General features: G+C 38.9%; 1 protein-coding gene and 1 long non-coding RNA gene across 3 annotated transcripts in view; one reads left to right on the top strand and one right to left on the bottom strand.

The window, feature by feature from the left end:
- Positions 1–1,025: 1,025 nt before the first annotated feature.
- Positions 1,026–21,097, bottom strand: part of SMCO4 (single-pass membrane protein with coiled-coil domains 4) — a 92,243-nt gene continuing 72,171 nt past the window's right edge. Inside the window, exon 4 of the mRNA XM_031961390.1 lies at positions 1,026–1,695. Within this exon, the coding sequence (XP_031817250.1) occupies positions 1,158–1,695 (538 nt within the window). The 3' untranslated portion in view covers positions 1,026–1,157. The remainder of the gene's footprint in view (positions 1,696–21,097) is intronic.
- The window catches only part of LOC116422499, a 39,448-nt gene continuing 20,474 nt past the window's right edge, over positions 2,124–21,097 (top strand). Inside the window, exons 1-3 of one of the 2 annotated variants that reach the window (XR_004233180.1) lie at positions 2,124–2,879; positions 17,445–17,523; positions 17,656–17,818. This is a non-coding gene — a long non-coding RNA (uncharacterized LOC116422499). The remainder of the gene's footprint in view (positions 2,880–17,444; positions 17,524–17,655; positions 17,819–21,097) is intronic. The other variant, XR_004233181.1, reaches the window with a different exon arrangement.

The following is a 21,097-nucleotide window of genomic DNA, read 5'->3' on the forward strand; positions in this document are numbered from 1 at the left end:
CAGAAGAAACAAAGATGTTTTATATCTTTAGCTGTGGATAATGCCATGAGTGAATGAATCAGACAGGAAGGGAAATTAGAAGTGCTTCTATGCACACAAATATCTCTGTAATCAGTAATAAGAAAGAGAATACAGAAGCAAGATTCACAAGTAGGAATTTGTTCTAAAAGGCAGAAAAGAAAAATTTAAAGGGCTGCTCAAGTTGTCAAGCTCCTCAAGGAAGCCAACACCTAAAACACCATTTCATAGTTTTTTGTTTGTTTTCAGGAACTGACCCAAATGGGCAATTTATATTTCACACCCACCTGAAATGTAAACTTAATTGTATTTCATGTTTTCATTGAGGAACAGAAAATGCCTGCCTGCCACATTGGGGACCACCTTTATGCGGCTGTTTGTAAATGTTTAAATAAGTAAGCTTAATGGATATAAATTAGCATTCCTGACTAAAGCATATCAATCATAACTCAATTTTGTTCAAACAATCCAACAACAGGCAATTTTTTTCCTGTATTGATTAAGATACTCTCAATTGGATCTGAAAATGGTTCACTCGGGAAATAATCACATCATTGAGAGGGATAGCACTTTGTCTGTGTGGCCTTCCTAGAACATAAGAAGGAACACCCTAACTAAGATGTTTTCGGATTGGGGCGGACTACACACTTAGGCTGGCAGATTCTACAATAATGACGCAGGAGTATCATTTCAATGCAGTAAACCGCAGGAGGGAAGAAAAGGATGTGTGTAAAAAGGAAGAATCATGGGTGGAGGGAGATAGAACAAAGAATAATATGGGGGGGGGGGAGGGAGTTACTGGGAAATATTAAAACTAGAAGGACTCTTAGATCACCGAGGCCATCCTCTCACTTTACATAAGAGGGAGCCCGTGGAGGGGAAGGGTCCCAAAGCTCGTCAGTGACAAGCCAGAAGCTGACTTCACTTTCAGTACTTGTTACAACTTTGCCCTTCATGGACGACCAAGACAAGGACTACAGACTCAGAAGAACAAGAGAAACGTCACGTTTAAGGCTATAGTCTCCTTTATTCCAAAAATAAATATTTCACCTTTGAATGGATATATTTCAAATCACAGGAAGCTCAGAGACGGCCAGTCCCTCGGGGGCGGCGAAGGCCGCGTACGAGAGCCGTGGCGATCACGCTCCGGATGGCGGGACGGTGGGAAGCTGATTCACACAGAGCTGTGGCGGGCAGATTTCCCCCTTCCCCGGGCGGAGCGGCACAGACGCCGGTTTCGGAAAGAAACACCCCCTTTTTAAGTCTGAAAGGCACATGAAGCGGACCGTAAGGTGTGTGGCACATTCCCCGAGAAGACGTTTCCGATGACAGAACGGAGAGGCCGGACTCAGCGCAGGGCGGGAGGCGCCGGGGCTCGCGGGCAGCAGAAGCGCCCCCCGCTCCCGGCTCCTCCGGACGGGGCGCCGGCTCACTCGGGGGTGGCCGGGCGCGTGGCCACGTACACGAACACCACGATCAGGACCACCACCACGGCCAGCGTGGGCAGCACCACCGTGGTGATCTGCTGCCGCGCCTCCTGCATGGCCTGCTTCCGCTCCTTCTTGTCTTTGGACGTCTCCTTCTTGGGCTTGCCTTTGAGCTGCCTCATCCTGAGCCGCTTCCCCAGAAATGGGCCCCGCTCCTCCTCTTTCAAGCGCGCGGCTTTTGAGGGAAGACCTACAAGCAAGAAGAGAGGACACGGCGTTTAGGTGGATGCTGGGGAGCATCTGCCATCCTCCCGGGAGAGCTCGTCCCCCCGCACTGCCCCGACGGCCGCCTAGCGAGGCCTCAATGCTTCATTAAACCGCCCCGGTCCCTGCAGCTTCTCTGGGAACATTCGCTCCCATCACTTCCTGCCCGACCCAGACCCTTCCGCTTAGTTAAGAAGAATACGTCCTGAGGGCCTCGAGATCCGATTTCAGGGACCGCAGTGAAGGATGCTTCCCTCCTCTCTGGCCGAAGGAGGCCCTCGTGGTCCCACCTGGCAAGGGGGCCATCTGTTTCTTTTAATTGTACTTGTGGGGGCAGCGCAGGGGCGCAGTGGAGAGAGCACCAGCCCTGAAGTCAGGAGGGCCTGAGTCAGATCTGCCTCGGACACTTAACACTTCCTGGCTGTGAGACCCTGGGCAGGTCACTTAATCCCAACTGCCTCAGCAAAAAAGAAAAAAATTGTACTTCTGATTTATAAGGAAGGAGGTCAACAGGAAATGTCATTAGAGCTAAAAGTGCTACAAATAATCCTAAATACTAAAATAAGATAACACTAAGACAACAGTTATGTTTAAGTAGGGTATAGGCGAAAGAATTAGAAGAAGTCAAAGAAGCCATCTAGTCCAACTCTCTCACTTTTAGAGAGAGGGAAAAATTTAACCAAAGTCTTAAGTGACAGAGTCTGATACAATGTGGAATTTGGTTAGAACACAGTATCTAACGGAGAGAAACGTCCATTAAGACTGGTGATACAGATTGGAGTTAAGCACTAAGGGGTTTTAAAAACTAACCAGGGATTTGTCTGATCTAATAGACAACAGATCGACTGAACAGGGAAATCAAATGCTCAGATACGCACTGAGGAAAAATGGACAATGGAAGAGGGCTAAGAATGGAGAGAGACCAGTTAGGAAGGCATTACAACAATCTAGACTGGTGATGGCCTGAAATGAACTGGTAACAATGGGAAGGGAGAAAAGGGCTAGATGTAAGAGATGCTTGTTGTAAAGGCAACAATGGCCAAGATTTGTGGAATGAAAAAGATCAAAGAATTGAAGATAATGCCAAGGTTAAGAAACTGGGAGATTGGAAGAATAATGGTACCCTGGACAAAAGGAAGTTTGGATGAGAGGAAGATTTGAGGGAAAAAGGTAAGTTCATATACCCAAAGGATAACCACACAATGTTAACTTTTGATCCAGCAAAACCACTGAGAGATCATAAAAAATGGAAAAGGACTTACATAGGCAAAAATATTTATAGCACCCCATTTCATGGTGACAAAATATTGGAAATTGGGGAATGGCTGAACAAATATGTGAACAAAATGGAATAGCACTGTGAAATAATTAGTGAACAGATTTCAGAAAGACAACGCACAAATCGATGCAAAATGAAATGAGAAGAACCAGAAAACATTGTACACAGTATCCACATTGTGTGATGATCAACTTCTCAGCACACAATGATTTAAGACAAGTACAAAAGACTCACAAAGGAAAATGCTATTCACAACCAGTTAAAGAACAAAAAGTTAAGTAGATCAAAGTGTACTTTTTTCACTTTATTCTTTTTCATGGCTTTTTCTCTTTTAATATTTCTTCTTTCACAATTGTGACTAATATGAAAATGTTTTGCATGATAGCACATGTATAACTTATACTAAACTGCCTACCATTTTTGGAAGAGGGGAGAAAAGAGGGGGAGGGAAAAATTTTAGAATTCAGAATCTTCTAAAAATGAATGCTAAAAATTGTCTTCATATGTAATTGGGGAAAAATAAGATACTATTTTTAAAAAGATTGAGTTCAATTTTGGACATTTTGAATTAAAGATGTCTTTGGGATATTCAGTTGAAAACATACAATAATCAAATAGTAATGAAGCTCAGAGCATAGACAGATTTATAGATCTAGAAGACATCTGCATTTGAGATAATCAATGGCAGCTGATGAGGCTACTTGGAATATTGAGAGAAAAGTGAAAAAAAGAACTAGAACACAACTTTAGGAAATATTTCCAATTAGGAGATAGGAGATGGATGATAAATCAGCAAAGGTGATTGAGGGGGAAAAGTCAGAATGATAGAATAACCAGGAAAGTCACAAAAACCCAGAGAAGAGAGAGAATCCCAGGGGAGAGAATGATCAGCAATATACAGATAGATTGGGAAGAATGAATGTGTGACCTAGTAATTAAGAAATCAATGGTAACTTTGGACAGAACTGTTTCAGTTGAGTGGCAAGGGCAGAATTGAGTTGTAAGTGAGTAGAAGAAGTAGAATCAGTAAGTACAGACACATTTTTCATAGAATATGGCTGCAAAATGGAGAGAAATAGGATAATAAATTGAGGAATGGTAATTCTAATGAACATTTTTAAAGAATGAAGGAAATAGACCTGAACATATTTGAAGGCAGTAGGGGAGGAGCCAGCATGGAGAAGGAGAAGCTGAAAATAAGAAGAGAGACTGAGATTGAGGATTCAATCTTCTGAAGAAGATAGGAGTAGAAGGGAAGTCCACATGTAGAGTCAGACTTGGCAAAAACAACGGCCATCTTTCTGTCAATGACTGGGGGAAAGGAGAGAATAAGAGATGATATCAATGGGATTTTTAAAATTGAAGAGACTGGAAGAAGATGAAAATCAAATTGAATGGCAAAATTGGGGTATGAGTTAAAGGAGATTTGAGGAGGGAAGAAAAGATTTGGAATTGATTTTGTGGGAAGTGAGATGGGGAATAAATCAGAGAGTAACAAAAAGATTTTCATGCTATAGTGAGGGCCTAGTTGAAGTTGAAAAATATGAATTTATAATGTACTCAGTCAGCATGCATGATTGTGACTTTTTCCAGTTCCAAACAGCAAATGGTGAATTAGAGCAGAGGAAAATGATGATGGGAAAAATCCAATGCTGAGATTTGCAAGAAATGACGACAATCAAACAAGGGGGCAAGGAATTCAAGAATAGACATCAGTGTGGAGTTGAAATGATTAACAAGTGGGTTGTTGGCAATCTCATGGAAGAACTAAAAGTCTTTATAAATGAAAAGAACGAGTTTAGGAAAAGGTGAGGTGTAGGAAAAGGCAGATTGAGAGGAAGTTATGGTCAGAAAGGGTAATGTCAGCTTCTAATGAGGCAAGTAAAAACTTGTGAATAATGGTAAGATCCAATGGAATAAAGTAAGGAACTAAGGAATTGGTAGGTTAAGGAATTTTAGGGAACATATATATAAATATTTATTTATAAATAAATAAATAGTCCCTCAGAATTAAGGGCAATTGTTGAGCAGAGAAGGTGAGCCAGTGCTTAGTACAATGCCAACATATATTATGTGATTAATAAACGAATAAATCTTTGTTGGTGACAGAAAGTAAGCCCTTGAGAAAGGAGGGAAAGTGACCTGGAGGTCAACATATTGCAGTCATCATAATTTGGATTGGACAGAAAATCTTGAACCAGTGGAGGGAAAGTAAGACACAGAGTTAGCTTAAGACAATAGGATGTTACAAAAGTCTTAGTACTGTTTTAAGTTATTAAAGCCTGTATATGTAGAGAAATCTGCTAACCCTAAAGTGCTATATCATTAGATATTATTACTCCCATTACTGTTCAAGGACTCACAGATAATAGGTGGAAGTCAGGAGTCCTGGTTGTGTACTGCCAGTGTTTATTTATTGACTCCAAATGATGTAAGTTCAACAAAAAACAGAACCTAAGGACACAACTCAAGGTCCTCAACTCCACCTAAAAATAAGGAAGAATGAATTGAGGGAATTGTGTGTGTGTGTGTGTGTGTGTGTGTGTGTGTTTGCCCTTAGATTTTCAAGAAACAAGCCATTAGCAGTAAGTTCTTCCACAGTGTTTAGAGGGTCATCATACTTTAGAAAACAACTTTTGTACAAATTCTTTTATGTAATGCAAAAGACACCTTGCAGAAGCTTCCATACAGACACCGCTTGGGGTTGTGGAGGAGAGGGAGAAACAAGATTATTCAGCTGAGAGGGTGTTCTAAAATATAATAAAAATCTGGACATAGACAACTATTTCTGCTTTACTTCCTTAAAGGCTGCTGGAACTTTCTCAAGTAACTCTATGGGATATTCAAAGGTACCAGCCACGGTGATGACTAACTCTTGAACGTTTGTACTGTAAATTTAAAAGTGACTGGAGCTTTAAAAATTTTTAAGAAATAAAAGTAACCAGCTGCTCCAGCTCACCTAGAGCTGGTCAGGATTTCAAGGACAAACAAATATACTTGGAGTCTAAGTGGCAATACATGTATCAGCTGGTCTCTGCTGAGCATCACAGAGCAGAGAACCTCCTTTTGTGCATCCCCCTTGAAATGGGAGAGGAATGCTCTGCAGATGCGGGAAGAAGCCCACTGTCTGCCACCCTCCACACCAGGGAGAATCCTCCCAAATCCAACAGCCTTGGGACTGTGACAGTGGGACTGGGCTGACAGCATCACTAAGGACTCTGACTCCAGGGTCAGAAAAGGTGCATCAGAATCCTGCCTTTCACTATAACTTAGTTTCTGGGAGACTTTAAATAAATCCCTGCCCCTTTCTGGCCCCCAATTTCCTTATCCTTTCCTTAAAATGTGATTAGACTAATTCTTTTCAGCTCTAAGTTTATGATCCTATGAAACCTTTCAGCATTTCCATTCTCATCCCTCAAGGGGGCAGTCTTGAACACTGAGGCTCTAGGATAAAATGCAAACTTCTCAGATTGGTATTTCTTTTTTTTTTTTTTTTTTTTTTATTTTATTTTTTTTATTCCTTTTTTTTTTCCCCTATTTTATTTATTTATTTATTTATTTATTTTTTTTTTTTATTTAATAGCCTTTAATTTACAGGATATATATACATGGTAACTTTACAGCATTAACAATTCCAAACCTCTTGTTCCAATTTTCACCTCTTACCCCCCCCACCTCCCTAAATGGCAGGATGACCAGTAGATGTTAAATATATTAAAATATAACTTAGATACACAATAAGTATACATGACCACAACATTATTTTGCTGTACAAAAAGAATCAGACTCTGAATTATTGTACAATTAGCTTGTAAGGAAATCAAAGATGCAGGTGTGCATAAATATAGGGACTGGGAATTCAATGTAGTGGTTTTAGTCATCTCCCAGAGTTCTTTTTCTGGGTATAGCTAGTTCAGTTCATTACTGCTCCATTAGAAATGATTTGGTTGATCTGATTTGCTGAGGATGGCCTGATCCATCAGGACTGGTCATCATCTAGTATTGTTGTTGAAGTATATAATGATCTCCTGGTCCTGCTCATTTCACTTAGCATCAGTTAGTTAAGTCTCTCCAGGCCTTTCTGAAATCATCCTGTTGGTCATTTCTTACAGAACAGTAATATTCCATAATTTTCATATACCACAATTTATTCAGCCATTCTCAACTGATGGACATCCATTCAGTTTCCAGTTTCTAGCCACTACAAAAGGGCTGCCACAAACATTCAGTGACATACAGGTCCCTTTCCCTTCTTTATAATCTCTTTGGGATATAATCCAGTAGTAACTGCTGGATCAAAGGGTATGACAGTTTGATAACTTTTTGAGCATAGTTCAAACTACTCTCCAAAATGGTTGGATTGTTCACAACTCCACCAACAATGAATCAATGTCCCAGTTTTCCCACATCCCCTCAACAATCATCTTATTTTTTCCTGTCATCTTAGCCAATCTGACAGGTGTGTAGTGGTATCTTAGAGTTGTCTTAATTTGCATTTCTCTGATTAATAATGACTTGGAGCATCTTTTCATATGACTAGAAATATTTTCAATTTCTTCATCTGAGGAATTGTCTGTTCATATCAACTTTGACCATTTTCAATTGGAGAATGGCTTGATTTTTTATAAATTAGAGTTAATTCTCTATATATTTTGGAAATGAGGCCTTTATCAGAACCTTTGACTGTAAAATATTTTCCCAGTTTTTGCTTCCCTTCTAATCTTGTCTGCATTAGTTTTGTTTGTCAAAACTTTTCAGTTTAGTATAATCGAAATTTTCTATTTTGTGATCAGTAATGATCTCTAGTTCTGCTTTGGTCATAAAACCTTCCCTTCCACAGGTCTGAGGGTAAACTATCCTATGTTCCTCTAATTTATTAATAATTTCATTCTTTATGCCTAGGTCATGAACCCATTTTGACCTTATCTTGGTGTACGGGTTAAGTATGGATCAATGCCTAGTTTCTGCCATATTAGTTTCCAATTTTTCCCAGCAATTTTTATCAAACAGTAAGTTCTTATCCCAAAAGCTGGGATCTTTGGGTTTTCAAAGACTAGGTTGCTATATTTGTTGACTGTTTTATCCATGAACCTAATCTATTCCACTGATCAACTAATCTATTCCTTAGCCAATACCAAATAGTTTTGGTAACTGCTGCTCTATAGTATAGTTTTAGATCTGGTACAGCTAAGCCACCATCATTTGATTTTTTTCATTAATTCCCTTGAAATTCTTGACCTTTTGTTTTCCATATGAACTTTGTTGTTATTTTTTCTAGGTCATTAAAATAGTTTTTTGGGAGTCTGATTGGTATGGCTAAATAAATAGATTAGTTTAAGTAATATTATCATCTTTATTATATTTGCTAGCCTATCCAAGAGCATTTAATATTTTCAATTGGTTAGATCAGACTTAATTTGTGTTAAAAGTGGTCTGTAATTTTGCTCATAAAGTTTCTGATTTTCCCTTGGCAGATAGATTCCTAAATATTTTATATTATCAGTAGTTACTTTAAATGAATTTCTCTTTGTAACTCTGACTGTTGGATTTTGTTAGTGATATATAAGAATGCTGATGACTTATGTGGGTTTATTTTATAACCAGCAACTTTGCTAAAGTTGTGGATTATTTCTAATAACTTTTTAGCAGAATCTCTGGGTTCTCTAAGTATACCATCATGTCATCGGCAAAGGTGATAATTTGGCTTCCTCATTGCCTATTCTTATTCCTTTAATCTCTTTCTCAGCTCTTATTGCTATGCTAGCGTTTCTAATACAATATTAAATAATCGGTGATAGTGGGCACCTTGTTTCCTCAGATCTTATTAGGAATGGTTGCAGTTTGTCTCCATTACATATGATGCTTACTGATGGTTTTAAATAGATGCTGCTGATTATTTTAAGGAAAAGTCCATTTATTCCTATACTCTCAAGTGTTTTAATAGGAATGGATGTTGGATTTTATCAAATGCTTTTTCTGCATCTATTGAGATGATCATATGGTTTTTGTTAATTTGGTTATTAACATGGCCAATTATATTGATAGTTTTCCTAATATTGAACTCAGCCCTGCATTCCTGGTATAAATCCTACTTGATCATAGTGTATTATCTTGGAGATGATTTTCTGTAGTCTTTTGCTAATATCTTATTTAAGATTTTAGCATCAATATTCATTAGGGAGATTGGTCTATAATTTTCTTTCTCTGTTTTCAAGCCTACCTGGTTTAGGTATCAGTACCATGTCTGTGTCATAGAAGGAATTTGGTAGGACTCCTTCATTTCCCTATTTTATCAAATAATTTATATAGCATTGGGGCCAATTGTTCTTTAAATGTTTGGTAAAATTCACATGTAAATCCATCTGGTCCTGGGGATTTTTCTTAGGGAGTTGTTTAATTGCCTGTTCTATTTCTTTTCTGAAATGGGACTATTCAAGCAATTTACTTCTTCCTCTGTTAGTCTGGGAAGTCTGTATTTTTGGGTAGTCATCCATTTCACTTAGGTTATCAAATTTATTGGCATAAAGTTGAGCAAAATAACTCTTATTATTTCTCTAATTTCCTCTTCATTGGTGGAAAGTTCTCCCTTTTCATTTTTAAGACTACTAATTTCATTTCCTCCCTCCTTTTTTAATCAGATTTACCAAAGGCTTATCAATTTTATTGGCTTTTCATAGAACCAACTCTTAGTTTTATTAATTAGTTCAATAGTTTTTTACTTTCAATATTTTTAATTTCTCCTTTTAATTTTAGAATTTCCAATTTAGTATTTGATTGGGGTTTTAATTTGGTCTTTTTAGTTTTTTAGTTGCAACCCATATTCATTAATCTTTTCTTTCTCTGTTTTATTCAAGTAAGCCTCTAAGGATATAAAATTCCCTCTTATTACACTTTGGCTGCATCCCAAATTTTGGTATGATGTCTCATCATTGTCATTATCTTAGTGAATTATTAATTGTATCTATAATTTGCTGCTTCACCCAATCATTCTTTAAGATGAGATTGTTTAGTTTCAATTACTTTTTGGTCTATTTCCCCTAACTTTTTGTTAGATGTAGTTTTATTGCATCATGATCTGAAGAAAGCATTTACTATTTCTGCTTTCTTGCATTTAATTTTGAAGTCTTTATGTCCTAATATATGGTCAATTTTTGAATAGGTTCATGAACTGCTGAGGAAGAAAGTATATTCCTTCTATCTCCATTCAATTTTCTCAAAGATCAACATACCTAATTTTTCTAATATTATATTTACTTCTTTAATTTCTTTCTTATTTGTTTTGTGGTTTGATTTGTCTAATTCTGAGAGTGTAAGGTTGAGGATCTCCTACTATTACAGTTTTGTTGTCTATTTCTTCTTGCAGCTCTCTTAACTTCTCCTTTAGGAAGTTGAGTGCCATACCACTTGGTGCATATATGTTTAATATTGATATTGTACGTTGTTTATGCTACCCTTTAGCAGGATGTAGTTACCTTCCTTATCTCTTTTAATTAGATCAATTTTTACTTTTGCTTGATCTGGAGATAAGGATGCTACCCCTCTTTTTGACTTCACCTGAAGCATAATAGATTTTGCTCCAGCCTTTTCTTTTACTCTATATGCATCCCCTGCTTTAAATGTGTTTCTTGTAAACAACATATTGTAGGGTTCTGACTTTGGATCAGTCTGCTATCTGCCTCCTCTTTATGGGGGAGTTCATCCCATTTACATTTCGGTTAGAATTACTAAATCTGTTTTCCTGCCATCCTAATAACCCCAGATTGTGCTTTACTTTTTTGCCTCCCCAACCCTCTTTCCCCTTTTAAACTTATGTACCCCTCTTGTATCACGATACTTATCCTCTTTATAATCCCTCCCTCCCCCTTTGAGTCTTTCCCCTTCCTTCCCTTATTACTCTTTTTCTTTTCCTTTTCCTCTCCCGTTTTAATGAGGCGAGAGGAATTTTCTCTAAAACAAATGTCAATTATTTTTTCTTTGAGCCAACTCTGATGAGAGTAAGATTCACACAATGTTCCTCCCCTCTCTAAATTCCCTCAGATATGATAAGTTTCCTTAGCCTCTTTGTGGGATGTGGTTCCCCTCTTTTTATCCCTTCTTCCACCTTGTTCTGCCATCATCCTTTTTCCATATCTACTTCCCTTTTTATGTTATATCAGTACAATCAAATTATACATGTATTCTTTTTGTATATCCACAACAGAAATACAATTCTCAAGAGTTATTTTTACCTTTTCTGCATCTCTTGAGTTCTATTCTTGGAGATCAAATTTTTGTTTAGTTCTGGTTTTTCTTCAGAAACAAATGGAATTCATTTGTTTCATTAAATTCCATCTTCTTCCCTGGAAGAAAATGCTCAGCTTAGCTGGGTGGTTTATTCTTGGCTGCATCTCAAGTTCTTGTGCTTTCGGATATCATATTCAGGCCCTTCTTTCCTTTAATGTAAGAGCAGCCAGATCTTGGGTGATCCTTATTGTGGCACCTCGGTATTTAAATGGTTTTTTTGGCTGCTTGTAAAATTTTTTCCTTAATCTTATAGTTCTGAAATTTTCCACAATATTCCTTGGGGTTTTATTTTAGGGTTTCTTTCAGAAGGTGTTGAGTAATTCTTTCAATGCCTATTTTACCTTCTGATTCTATTACATCTGGGCAGTTCTCTTTGATGATTTCTTGTAAAATAGTATCTAGGCTCTTTTTTTCATCATAGTTTTCAGAAAGTCCAATAATCCTCAGATTATCTCTCCTAGATCTATTTTCCAAGTCTGTCGTTTTGCAAGTAGATAATTAGTAGTTTTTCAGTTTGTCATTTTTTTGTTTTGCTGACTGATTCTTGCTGTCTCAATGAATCATTAGTTTCAATTTGTTCAGTTCTAATTTTTAAAGAATTATTTTCTTCAATAGCTTTTTACTTCTTTCTGTATATGTCAATTGAGTTTTTGAATGTATTGTTTTGGTCTATGGAATTTTTTTCCATTTCACTAATTTTTTCTTTTAGTGAATTATTTTCTTTTCAATTCACAGATCCTACTTTCTTGCGTGTTCTTTGTCTTTTCAATTCATGGATCCTACTTTCTTGCAGGTTCTTTGTCTTTTCCAAATCACAAATCCTACTTTGTAGTGAATTCTTTATTTTTTCAATTAGTATTTCAGGAAGTTGTTGCTCTCTTGTGAAGGCTTCTCTTTCCTTTCCCCATTTATCTTCTAACCTCTTTTGAGACTTTTAATGGCCTCTTCTATGAGGAGCATTCTGTAAGGAGGACAGTCTGATGCATTTTGCTGTTTGAGGTCTCTTCAGGTTTGCTGACCTGCTCTTTTTCTGCATAGAAGCTGTCGATTGTTCTTTTCATCTTTTTATTCATGTTTTAAAAGCCTTTAGGGGTAGGTCTCCTAGGCAAGGGGTTACCAGCTTCCTCTGCAGAATAGGGAGAGATGTAAACCGATTTCCGGCTCCAAGGTATGGGAGTGCTCTGTGTGAGAGTTTTCCCTTTCCCCAACAGGAGGTGGATTCAGCACTGGCCGAGCTATCAAACTGCTTAGTAGGGCTGAGTGGATTATCGAGTTGCCCTCGGCTAAAGACTAAGTGGTGAAAGTGTCACCGCCCAGGCGAGACCTCTTGTGGGACTGTGGTATTAGCAGCTGACTGCAGACGCAGACAGCCACAAACTCTGCCCAGCGCTCTGCCTGATGCAAATCGGCCCTGGAAAAAAAAGCTCTATGGCCCCAAGCCGAGCTCCCCCTGCGCAGATTGAGGCTAACCGGCTCGATCCTCCTGCCGTGTAGGATCACAGCTGCCCCAAGGAAAAGCCCCTTACTGCGGGTTGGGGCTGCGGCTTGTGCTGAGATCTGTGCCTTCACCCTCGGTTTGAGACTCTCCTCGGAACCTAATTTCTCTCCCAGTCTCGCTGATCTCCCCCTGGCCCCGAAGCCTTTTTGGTGAGACTGCAGATTTTTTCGACTGGTGAGTTGTTCTACTTCTTATCTTTACGAATTGTAGCAGTCAAGACTATTTTTGAGGCTTGATATATTATTGATAAAGAGGGTAAGAGAAGAGCTTAGAAAGACGCGTGTGTCTTCTCCGCCATCTTGGCTCCGCCCCTCAGATTGGTATTTCATGACAAAATCTGGCTCCAGATTTATTGCACGTTTTCTCCTTTCATGCACTCTGTGTCACAGCTCAACCAGTTGCTGTTCTTCAGATTTAGCACTCCATGCCCTATCTCCACACCTTTGCACAAGGTGCTTCTCATGTCTGGAGTGCACCCCCTTTCTAGCTCCCATCTTTTAGAATCCCTAACTTCTTTTATGACTCAGCTCAGGGTACAGCTAGGTGGTACTGGGCACAGAGTGCTAAACCAAGAATCAGGGAGACCCAAATTCAGATCCAGCCTCAGAAACTTACAAGCTGTGTGACTGGGCAAGTTATTTAACTGCCTTCTGCTATAGTTTTCCCATCTGTAAAATGGGGTAATACTAGCCCCTATCTCTCTGCGTTATAATATGGATAAAAGAAGATATTTGTTAAAGCAATTGGCAAACCTTAAAGTGTTATACAGATGTTGCTATCGTTGTTGTCATCCTATCAGCATCTCTTCCAGAAGCCTTTTCTGAGGCTCTATACCTGCAGTGCTTAGCATTGGAGCTGGCTTATAATAAGCACTTAATAATGCCTGAGTGCTTACTGACTGATCCCTTTATTTGTTAATAATCACTCCAACCTTCCAAATTATCACAAATGTACATAATCAGCAAAAAATGATTAGAAGTATGCAAGAACTGTGCTTGCTAAATGATGGTCATACTGTTATAGCAAATAAAATAATACAAACAATACAAAGGAAAACGTAACAGGGCTTAAGAGAGCTGTCTAGACAACATGTTCCAGGAAGTCACGACGACAGAATACTTTCAGCTGGAGTGTGGGGGTGGAGAGGGAATCAAGGACAGTTTCTAGTAAGAGATGGCACCTGTACTAAGCCTTAAAGGAAAAGGTGTTCAGCAAGTAAAGAGGAGGAAGAGAAAATGACTGGCTCACTGGGTTTGATGAAGCAGGTCTGTAATCTTTGCTGATGAAGGAAGCTGAAATTAGTGAATTGTTTGACCAGAAATTCTGTGCTGAAATAGGCAAGAGAGGATTGAGCAGTGGTGAGATATCCAGAAATATGGGGCAGAAGGAGGGGTCTGCAAATGGTCCCTGCATTCCAGTCTGAACAAGATAGGGAGGAACCCAATCTCCAAAACACAAACAATGGTTATCAATTCCTCTGAGCTTAAGGATTTATGTATGAATTCCATTATTTTTATTCCTGCTTATTTATCTGATCATTTGTTTTTATGATAGTTGCTAAGCTTAGGATGAAAATAAAGAGAGAGGAGGCTTCATAGTCCATGTTCTCCTCCATTCTCTAACAATCCTGTCTGACAATAACATCACTTTCTACAGATTTTATTCCCCATTCATATTTTCTTTTCTGGACTTTACCTCCTCAGGAGCAGCCTTCCCTTTTAAGTTCCTTCAGGAAAGGGACTGTCTTTTGCCTCTTTGTGGATCCCCATCCCTTAAACCAGAGCTTGGTATGCTTGTTTTTGAGTCATTTTTCAAGTGTATCTGACTCTTCATGACCCTATTTGGAATTTTCTTGGCAAAGATACTGAAATAGTTTGCCATTTCCTTCTCCCGCTCATTTTTCAGATGAGGAAGCTAAGGCAAAAGGGGAAAGTGGCTTGCACTAGTTAAGTGCCTGAAGTTGAATTTGAACTCAGAAAAATGAGTCTTCCCAAGTCTAGGACTACCACCTAGTGTACCACCTAGGTACTTAATGTTTGCCAATTGACTGAAGATCTCCCTATTGGCCAGTTCCTTAGTTCACTATTTCCTTAATGGGCTCAGTCCTGCCTAACTTCACTTCTGATGGGGCTTTGTCCTTCCTTTCTATTCCTTAACAGAAACCTTGTACCCTTTCAGGGGCAGTCCCCACCCACCCATCCCTTTCCCCTGACTCCTTGGGGATAGGTGGCTTCTTTATACATGTGTCCTCAGAGCTCAGCACTAAGTGTGATATGGAGTGAGTGTGATATCTCTAGTCCCCACCTTCCTTCTGGGCTACAGACACATTTCTACATCCCATCTCTACCCAGACACCCCACTGGAACCTCAAGCTCCGAATGTAAAAAACCAAGCTCATTATCTCACCTCAAAATCCATTCCTCCTCAGCATCTCTCTTCCTGACAAATGGCGTCATTCAGTCCCTCCCACCTTCACAAATTTGAAGCTATCTTTTCTCTCCTCTCCCTTTCATATCTGATTAGTTACAAGTCCTGCCAATTCCTCTCACATGTCACCACCTTTGTTCTCACTGTTGCTGCACTAGTACAAGTCCCCATTACAACCTGCCTGTCTTCTTGTGCCCTCTCTTTCCTTTCCACCCATCTGTCCTTTGTATCACTATCAGAAAAATCTTTCTAATGCACAGATCAGGTCACCTCACACCTCTGCTACTGACTGTTAAGGAAAGCTCAAACTTGGCACCTGGCATCCAGGGCCATCCACAATCGTGTCAATCTGCTTTTCTGGCCTAATCTCATTACTTCCTTCCAAGAGTTTTACACTCCTTCCCAAAGGGAAGATTCCTTGCTCCCTGAATACAAAGGCTAGTCTCATGTCTGCCTAGGTCAGGCTGTGCCCAATTTGTTTTGCCTTCCCAACTCAAAAACCAAAGTCTGGGCTGGCCCATACTTCTGTCATTTGGACCTCACACATCATACTTTGTTTTGTGGCTCCTGTAGCTTCCCAAGGGCAGGGACTGCATCTTATTTTTGAATTTCACAGCTACTCTTTTCCTAACATAATAGTCTATATACATACTTAATAAAGTTGAAAAATATTGTTAAATATACATGTTAAAGTGAAATGACAGCAAAGAGATGGTAAGTGTTCAATGTCCCATCATTCTGAAGGTAGATTTCTCATACAGGTATAGGTGCGTGCAGGACTGAGAAGATACAGGATGTTTTCCATCCTGGATGGATAGGGCATAGCCGCAAATATATGGCCTACTTGTGGTCATTTGGACAGATGACTATATCTATAAATTGTCTCGGCTACTGGCTCCCCTTTCCTCAGTTATCTCTTTGCCAGATGCAGGAATGAAGTACTTATCCACATTCTCCATCATCCTAGACAGCAGATCTAATTAGTTAGCAGGATAGGAACCTCAATTTTTATAAATTTCACCTGGTAGCAAAAGAGAGGCTTTCCATTCAATAAAAAATAAATATAACTGACTCTGACAGCCTGAGTCTCAAAGGTTCTGGTTACACAGGCTATCTAATGCAAGTCATCTGTTAGCATGGCATTCTTTCTTTTAGGTCTAGAGGAAACTTCCTCTCCCAATACAGATCGGCAACTGTACTCTAACTCATAGTCTTTTCCAAGGGTTACCTGATGGCAGTTAAAAAGATAAATGATTTCACCAGAGTCACACAGCCATAGGTAGGAGAGGCTGGCCCCTATGGCACAACGTAGACCAGATCAGTTAGCAAACTTACTAGGTTCAAGGACCAACCAGTCTGGTGAAAGGCAGCCAATTACTCATACAAGGAATTTGAGTTTAGCATAAATTTACACCCAAAGTACAGAATAACAGAAAAGCTATGGGAAAAGTCAAGCTTTTCCCTCAATGAAGCAATTTCCCATTCCAAGAACTGCTCTAAGAGCAAGATTGCATGAGCCATGGTCCCTCATCAGCCATGGTAGGACAGGATCTCCCATGCAGAACATGTATATAGGGGACAGTGACATAATACATCTTTGAAGGAGTCTATACAATTACTTCTGTTCTAATATGAGATATTAACAGGGGGCACAAGATTTCAATGTTAACTAAGGTAGACTCGACTGAAAATATAGAAGTCCTAATAATTTCATTATGAGTTCAAATGAATTATGTATACAGGGTCATCTACAAGGTCACTATCCCCTGGAATAATACCCAAAGCCCAGTTTTAGTATGACTATCCTAGAAAGATGGGATCCAATTTTAATCTAGTGTTGATGTTGCTATCAATAAATATATTTCTGATAAACAAAAAATGTTATAAAGCAAACAGTATTAAAAAAAAAAAGTATGAATAGTTTCTCCAAAGAGACTTTTCCTTGGAATGGAAATAAACGAATTCTGCTTTCTTTCTAACTCCATACCTACTTTTCTTCAATATACCATAACTACCTGTACTGGAAAAAAAGAAAAAACCCCAAACAATACCCAGAGAAAAACTTCCTTCAACAAGGTCTTTCAGATCATTTTTTAAAAGAGAATAGCTAAGAAGATGACTGAAAAGCCTCTATCTTTTTAAAATCAGGAATACAGAGAAACATGACAAATAAAAGGCAGGAAAAAAACCAACAAAAAACAAAAAAACCAAACCTCAAATAAAACCTTGCCATCTCTTCTCTTCCTAGTGTCATCATCATAACATTAAACAGAAGAGTGGCTGGCAAAGCTCCCACACTTGATATGTGAAGAAGAAAGCCGTCTTAGGTAAGAGGAAACATAAATTCAGCACTGCAGAGCTAGCTGCAAACCCTCTGCTCTTTGGTTCATCACATGCAGCTGCTTCGTTTTATGTCCATGGTATTTAGCAATAATGTTTTGTTTTTTTTTTTCCCCCAGCTTACCAAAAGAGCCAGGAAGAAATGCCAGGGAAATTAGGAAAGATGTGACTTGTGACTTTGTTAAATACCTGCCAATGACACAGGTGCCTTCTCCCATAAAAAGACAAGAGCCATGGGTACCCCTTCTCCTCCATCACCTGCGGCTGCACACACATGCTGGGGTCAGTGAATGCCTCCTAGACTCTTGGAGTTGGAAAGGCTTTGGAGCTACCTCTGACCCAATCTAGCAAGCCCCTTTAACTTAGGATACCCTAAAAAGTTGGCAAGCCAAGGACCACAGGATTTAGAATAGCCTACAACTAAAACTGTTCCTTTCTGAAAGTAGAGAAGCAAGAAACGAGGGAAAGGTCTGTAGAGAACTCAGTTAACTATAAACAGTCCAGCTCTATGTCCTTTTTGGTTGTGTTGGTGGGTCCCTCAGTCATGTCTGACTCTTTGTGACTCTAGGGACCATGCTGTCTATAGGGTTTTCATGGCAAAGATACTGAAGTAGTGTGCCATTTCCTTCTCCAAAGGGCTTAAGACAAACAGGTTAAGTGACTTGCTCAAGGTCACACAGCTAGTTAGTGTCTGAAGTTGGATTTTAATTCAGGTCTTTCTGAGTCTAGGTCCAATACCTATTCCACTGAGCCACCTAGTTAGCTGTCTCCTATGTCCTTTATTTCCAGGTAAATGTCAAACTGCTCTGTATCAACCAATAATTCTTTATTCTATGGCAGTTTAAGAGAAAATCAGCTACCTCAAGTATTTTGGTAATGACGATAATCTATTTCACAGATGACAAGTCAAAAAAAAAGGGAAGAAATAAGAAAAATAAGTATAATTTCCTATAAAAGGGCTTGAGGTCTTAGACAATTAGCTTCAACTCAGTTTTTACTGGCTTCTAGCTGCCTGCCCTCATCTCTACCACCACCAAATGAAGACCAACTGCCAATGGACAGGCCGATAAGCCCAAGAACTCTTATCTATTATGCCAACAGAATTCTCTCTTCTATTCTCCACCTTTCTGCCACCCCCCAATCCCCTACACCCAGGACCAGTTCTTTCCAACCTGGCCCATAAAGACATAGTCCGTCTCCTTGTGGCAATATGGCCTGACAGCTTCCTTTACTGGTCCCCTGATTCTCTCTCTCCTCAGGCCTCCTATTCCTTGAGACACAACCCTGCAATGACTCTTAAGTGTTCAAGTAAAATGTTGTCAATTGATATAACAAACTTCATTGCTATGTTATTTTAAGAAACTGCCACAGACAACCCAACCTTCAGCAATCACCACTCTCATAATTCAGCAGTCATCAACAGGGGGGCAAGACTCTCCACTAGCAAAAAGATTACAACTTTCTGAAAGCTCAGGTGAAGGTTAACACTTTTTAGGAATAAAGCATTTTTAATTAAGATATGGACATTGTTTTTGACATAATACTACTGCATAGTTCACAGATTACAGCACAGTGTAAATATAACTTTTATAGACATCACCTTCCTGATGTCATTGGTCTTCTTCAAAAACAAAGAATACACAACAAATTCTATATGCACTTTGGCATCCAAAAATTCATGTCACTCTCTTTTTTTATGATATTTACTTTATTTTGGTGGTTTGGAAATGAACCCATGTTACCTCTGAGATATGCTAGTTTATTGAACTTACCAGAGACTCAAGCAACTCTCCCAATCAGCTAGGAATTCTGGAAAGATAATGTATACAACTTTTCACACTCCCATTCTATAGATAAATATTATAATTAAGAGGCTATGGAGGAAGGAGACCCTGTACTCTAATCCTGAATCTGTTATTCATTAGCTGTGTGACCTTAGAAAAACAGTCATAACCTTTTAATGACTGTTTTCTAACTACTGGAGATAATATTCTCAGTTTTACCTAACTCACAGGCCTGGATCAAGTTATCAAATGAGGTCACAGCCATAAAAGATCTATAAAAACTATGTATTATTATTACCCCGAGACATTCTTCCTCTGCCCATCACTGTGCATGTTTTCCTTATCTGAATCTGTTATTTCATTTAGTTAAAAAAAAAAAAAAAAATGGTTGAACTGTTGCAAAGAAGTCTTTGACAAAATCAAGTATTGAATATTTATCACTCTGTTATTGACAGGCAAAGCCAAGACCACTAGACAAATATATATACCTTGTCAGCAAAATTGTTCCCTTAAGGGAAAAAGGAAAATTAGCCAGCACTAAAAAAAAAAAAAAAAAAAAAAAAAAAATCCCTGGTCCTCTGGATATAGGAACTACAGTGAAGCAGTTCCTTAAATACCAAACAACAAAAATCCTGACATGTATATAGTGCTTTCCATATACTATTTCATTTGAACCTCAAACCTGTGAGCAAAATATTACTGTTATTATTAAATCCATTTTACAGATAAGGAAACAGGCTATTAGAGGGTAAATATCTTGCCCCAAAGTCAGGGTAGGTCTTGCCAAGTCTAATTACTTTCCACAGTGTTCACTAAGGTTTTTCTTTTTTCCCCCCCTTACAACACAAACTTCATTAACGACCCAGAGATCATAGGCATAGTTGTTTATGGCATCCCTAAAAAGGAAAATCCATCTCAAAGCTAAATTGCAGTAAGTTAATTACATATTCCGGTTGATGGCAGAAATATTGAGGGAGAGAATGCTTTTATGAGCTGTCAAGTGAGAATCAGAGAAGGTCCTTTCCCAAACTGGCAAATCCTGGGGATGACAAGGAAATGAGTCCTGAAGGTTTATGGCATGTGGTTTTCAGAGAAAGGCAATTATTGCCTTACTCATCCATCCCCCTGCCCACCCAGGTTTTCTCTGAGGGGTTTCCTCAGACAAAGGACCTGGAAAACAACTCTATGAACACAGCCTTATGCCAGCATAGGACAACTATCCATCTACAAAACATGATTTCAGAAGTGCTGAGAAGGTCCCCAATCTCATCCTCTCCACAACAGTCTCCCTCCCCTCCCCCCATAATGACCCTATACCTCTGGCATGAAATGACTAAAATTCCATCCCTACAGAGCTTTGTTATTTAGGTTAAGATTTTGATCCCTGTAAATACAAATAAATCTAAGGAAAGGTTACCATTTAAGCTGTCAGGAGTTAATTACCCTTTAGTGTCAATGAGTTCTAGGTTCTTCCCGGAATACATCTGTTAAAAGAGGATGAAATTATTTAGAGAGAGAAAGCGAGGTAGAGACTGAGATAGAAAGATACACACAGAGAGACAGACAGAGATGTGGGGGGAGAAGCTGGGGGGAAGGAGGATGAGAACATAAAGGTACTGGGTTTATAGCAACATGAAAAAGAGAATTAGGAATACAAAGACAACTTTCATTTAATTCGCATTTTCTCCTATATCTTCATAATATCATTAAAGTAAAGGAGGATCTATTAACATAGGATTTATTAAGAGTCCTGTGAATTCACTGCCAACTGAGGCAG

This window comes from Sarcophilus harrisii, chromosome 3, assembly GCF_902635505.1.
Source record: "Sarcophilus harrisii chromosome 3, mSarHar1.11, whole genome shotgun sequence".
NCBI classification, from domain to species: domain Eukaryota; kingdom Metazoa; phylum Chordata; class Mammalia; order Dasyuromorphia; family Dasyuridae; genus Sarcophilus; species Sarcophilus harrisii.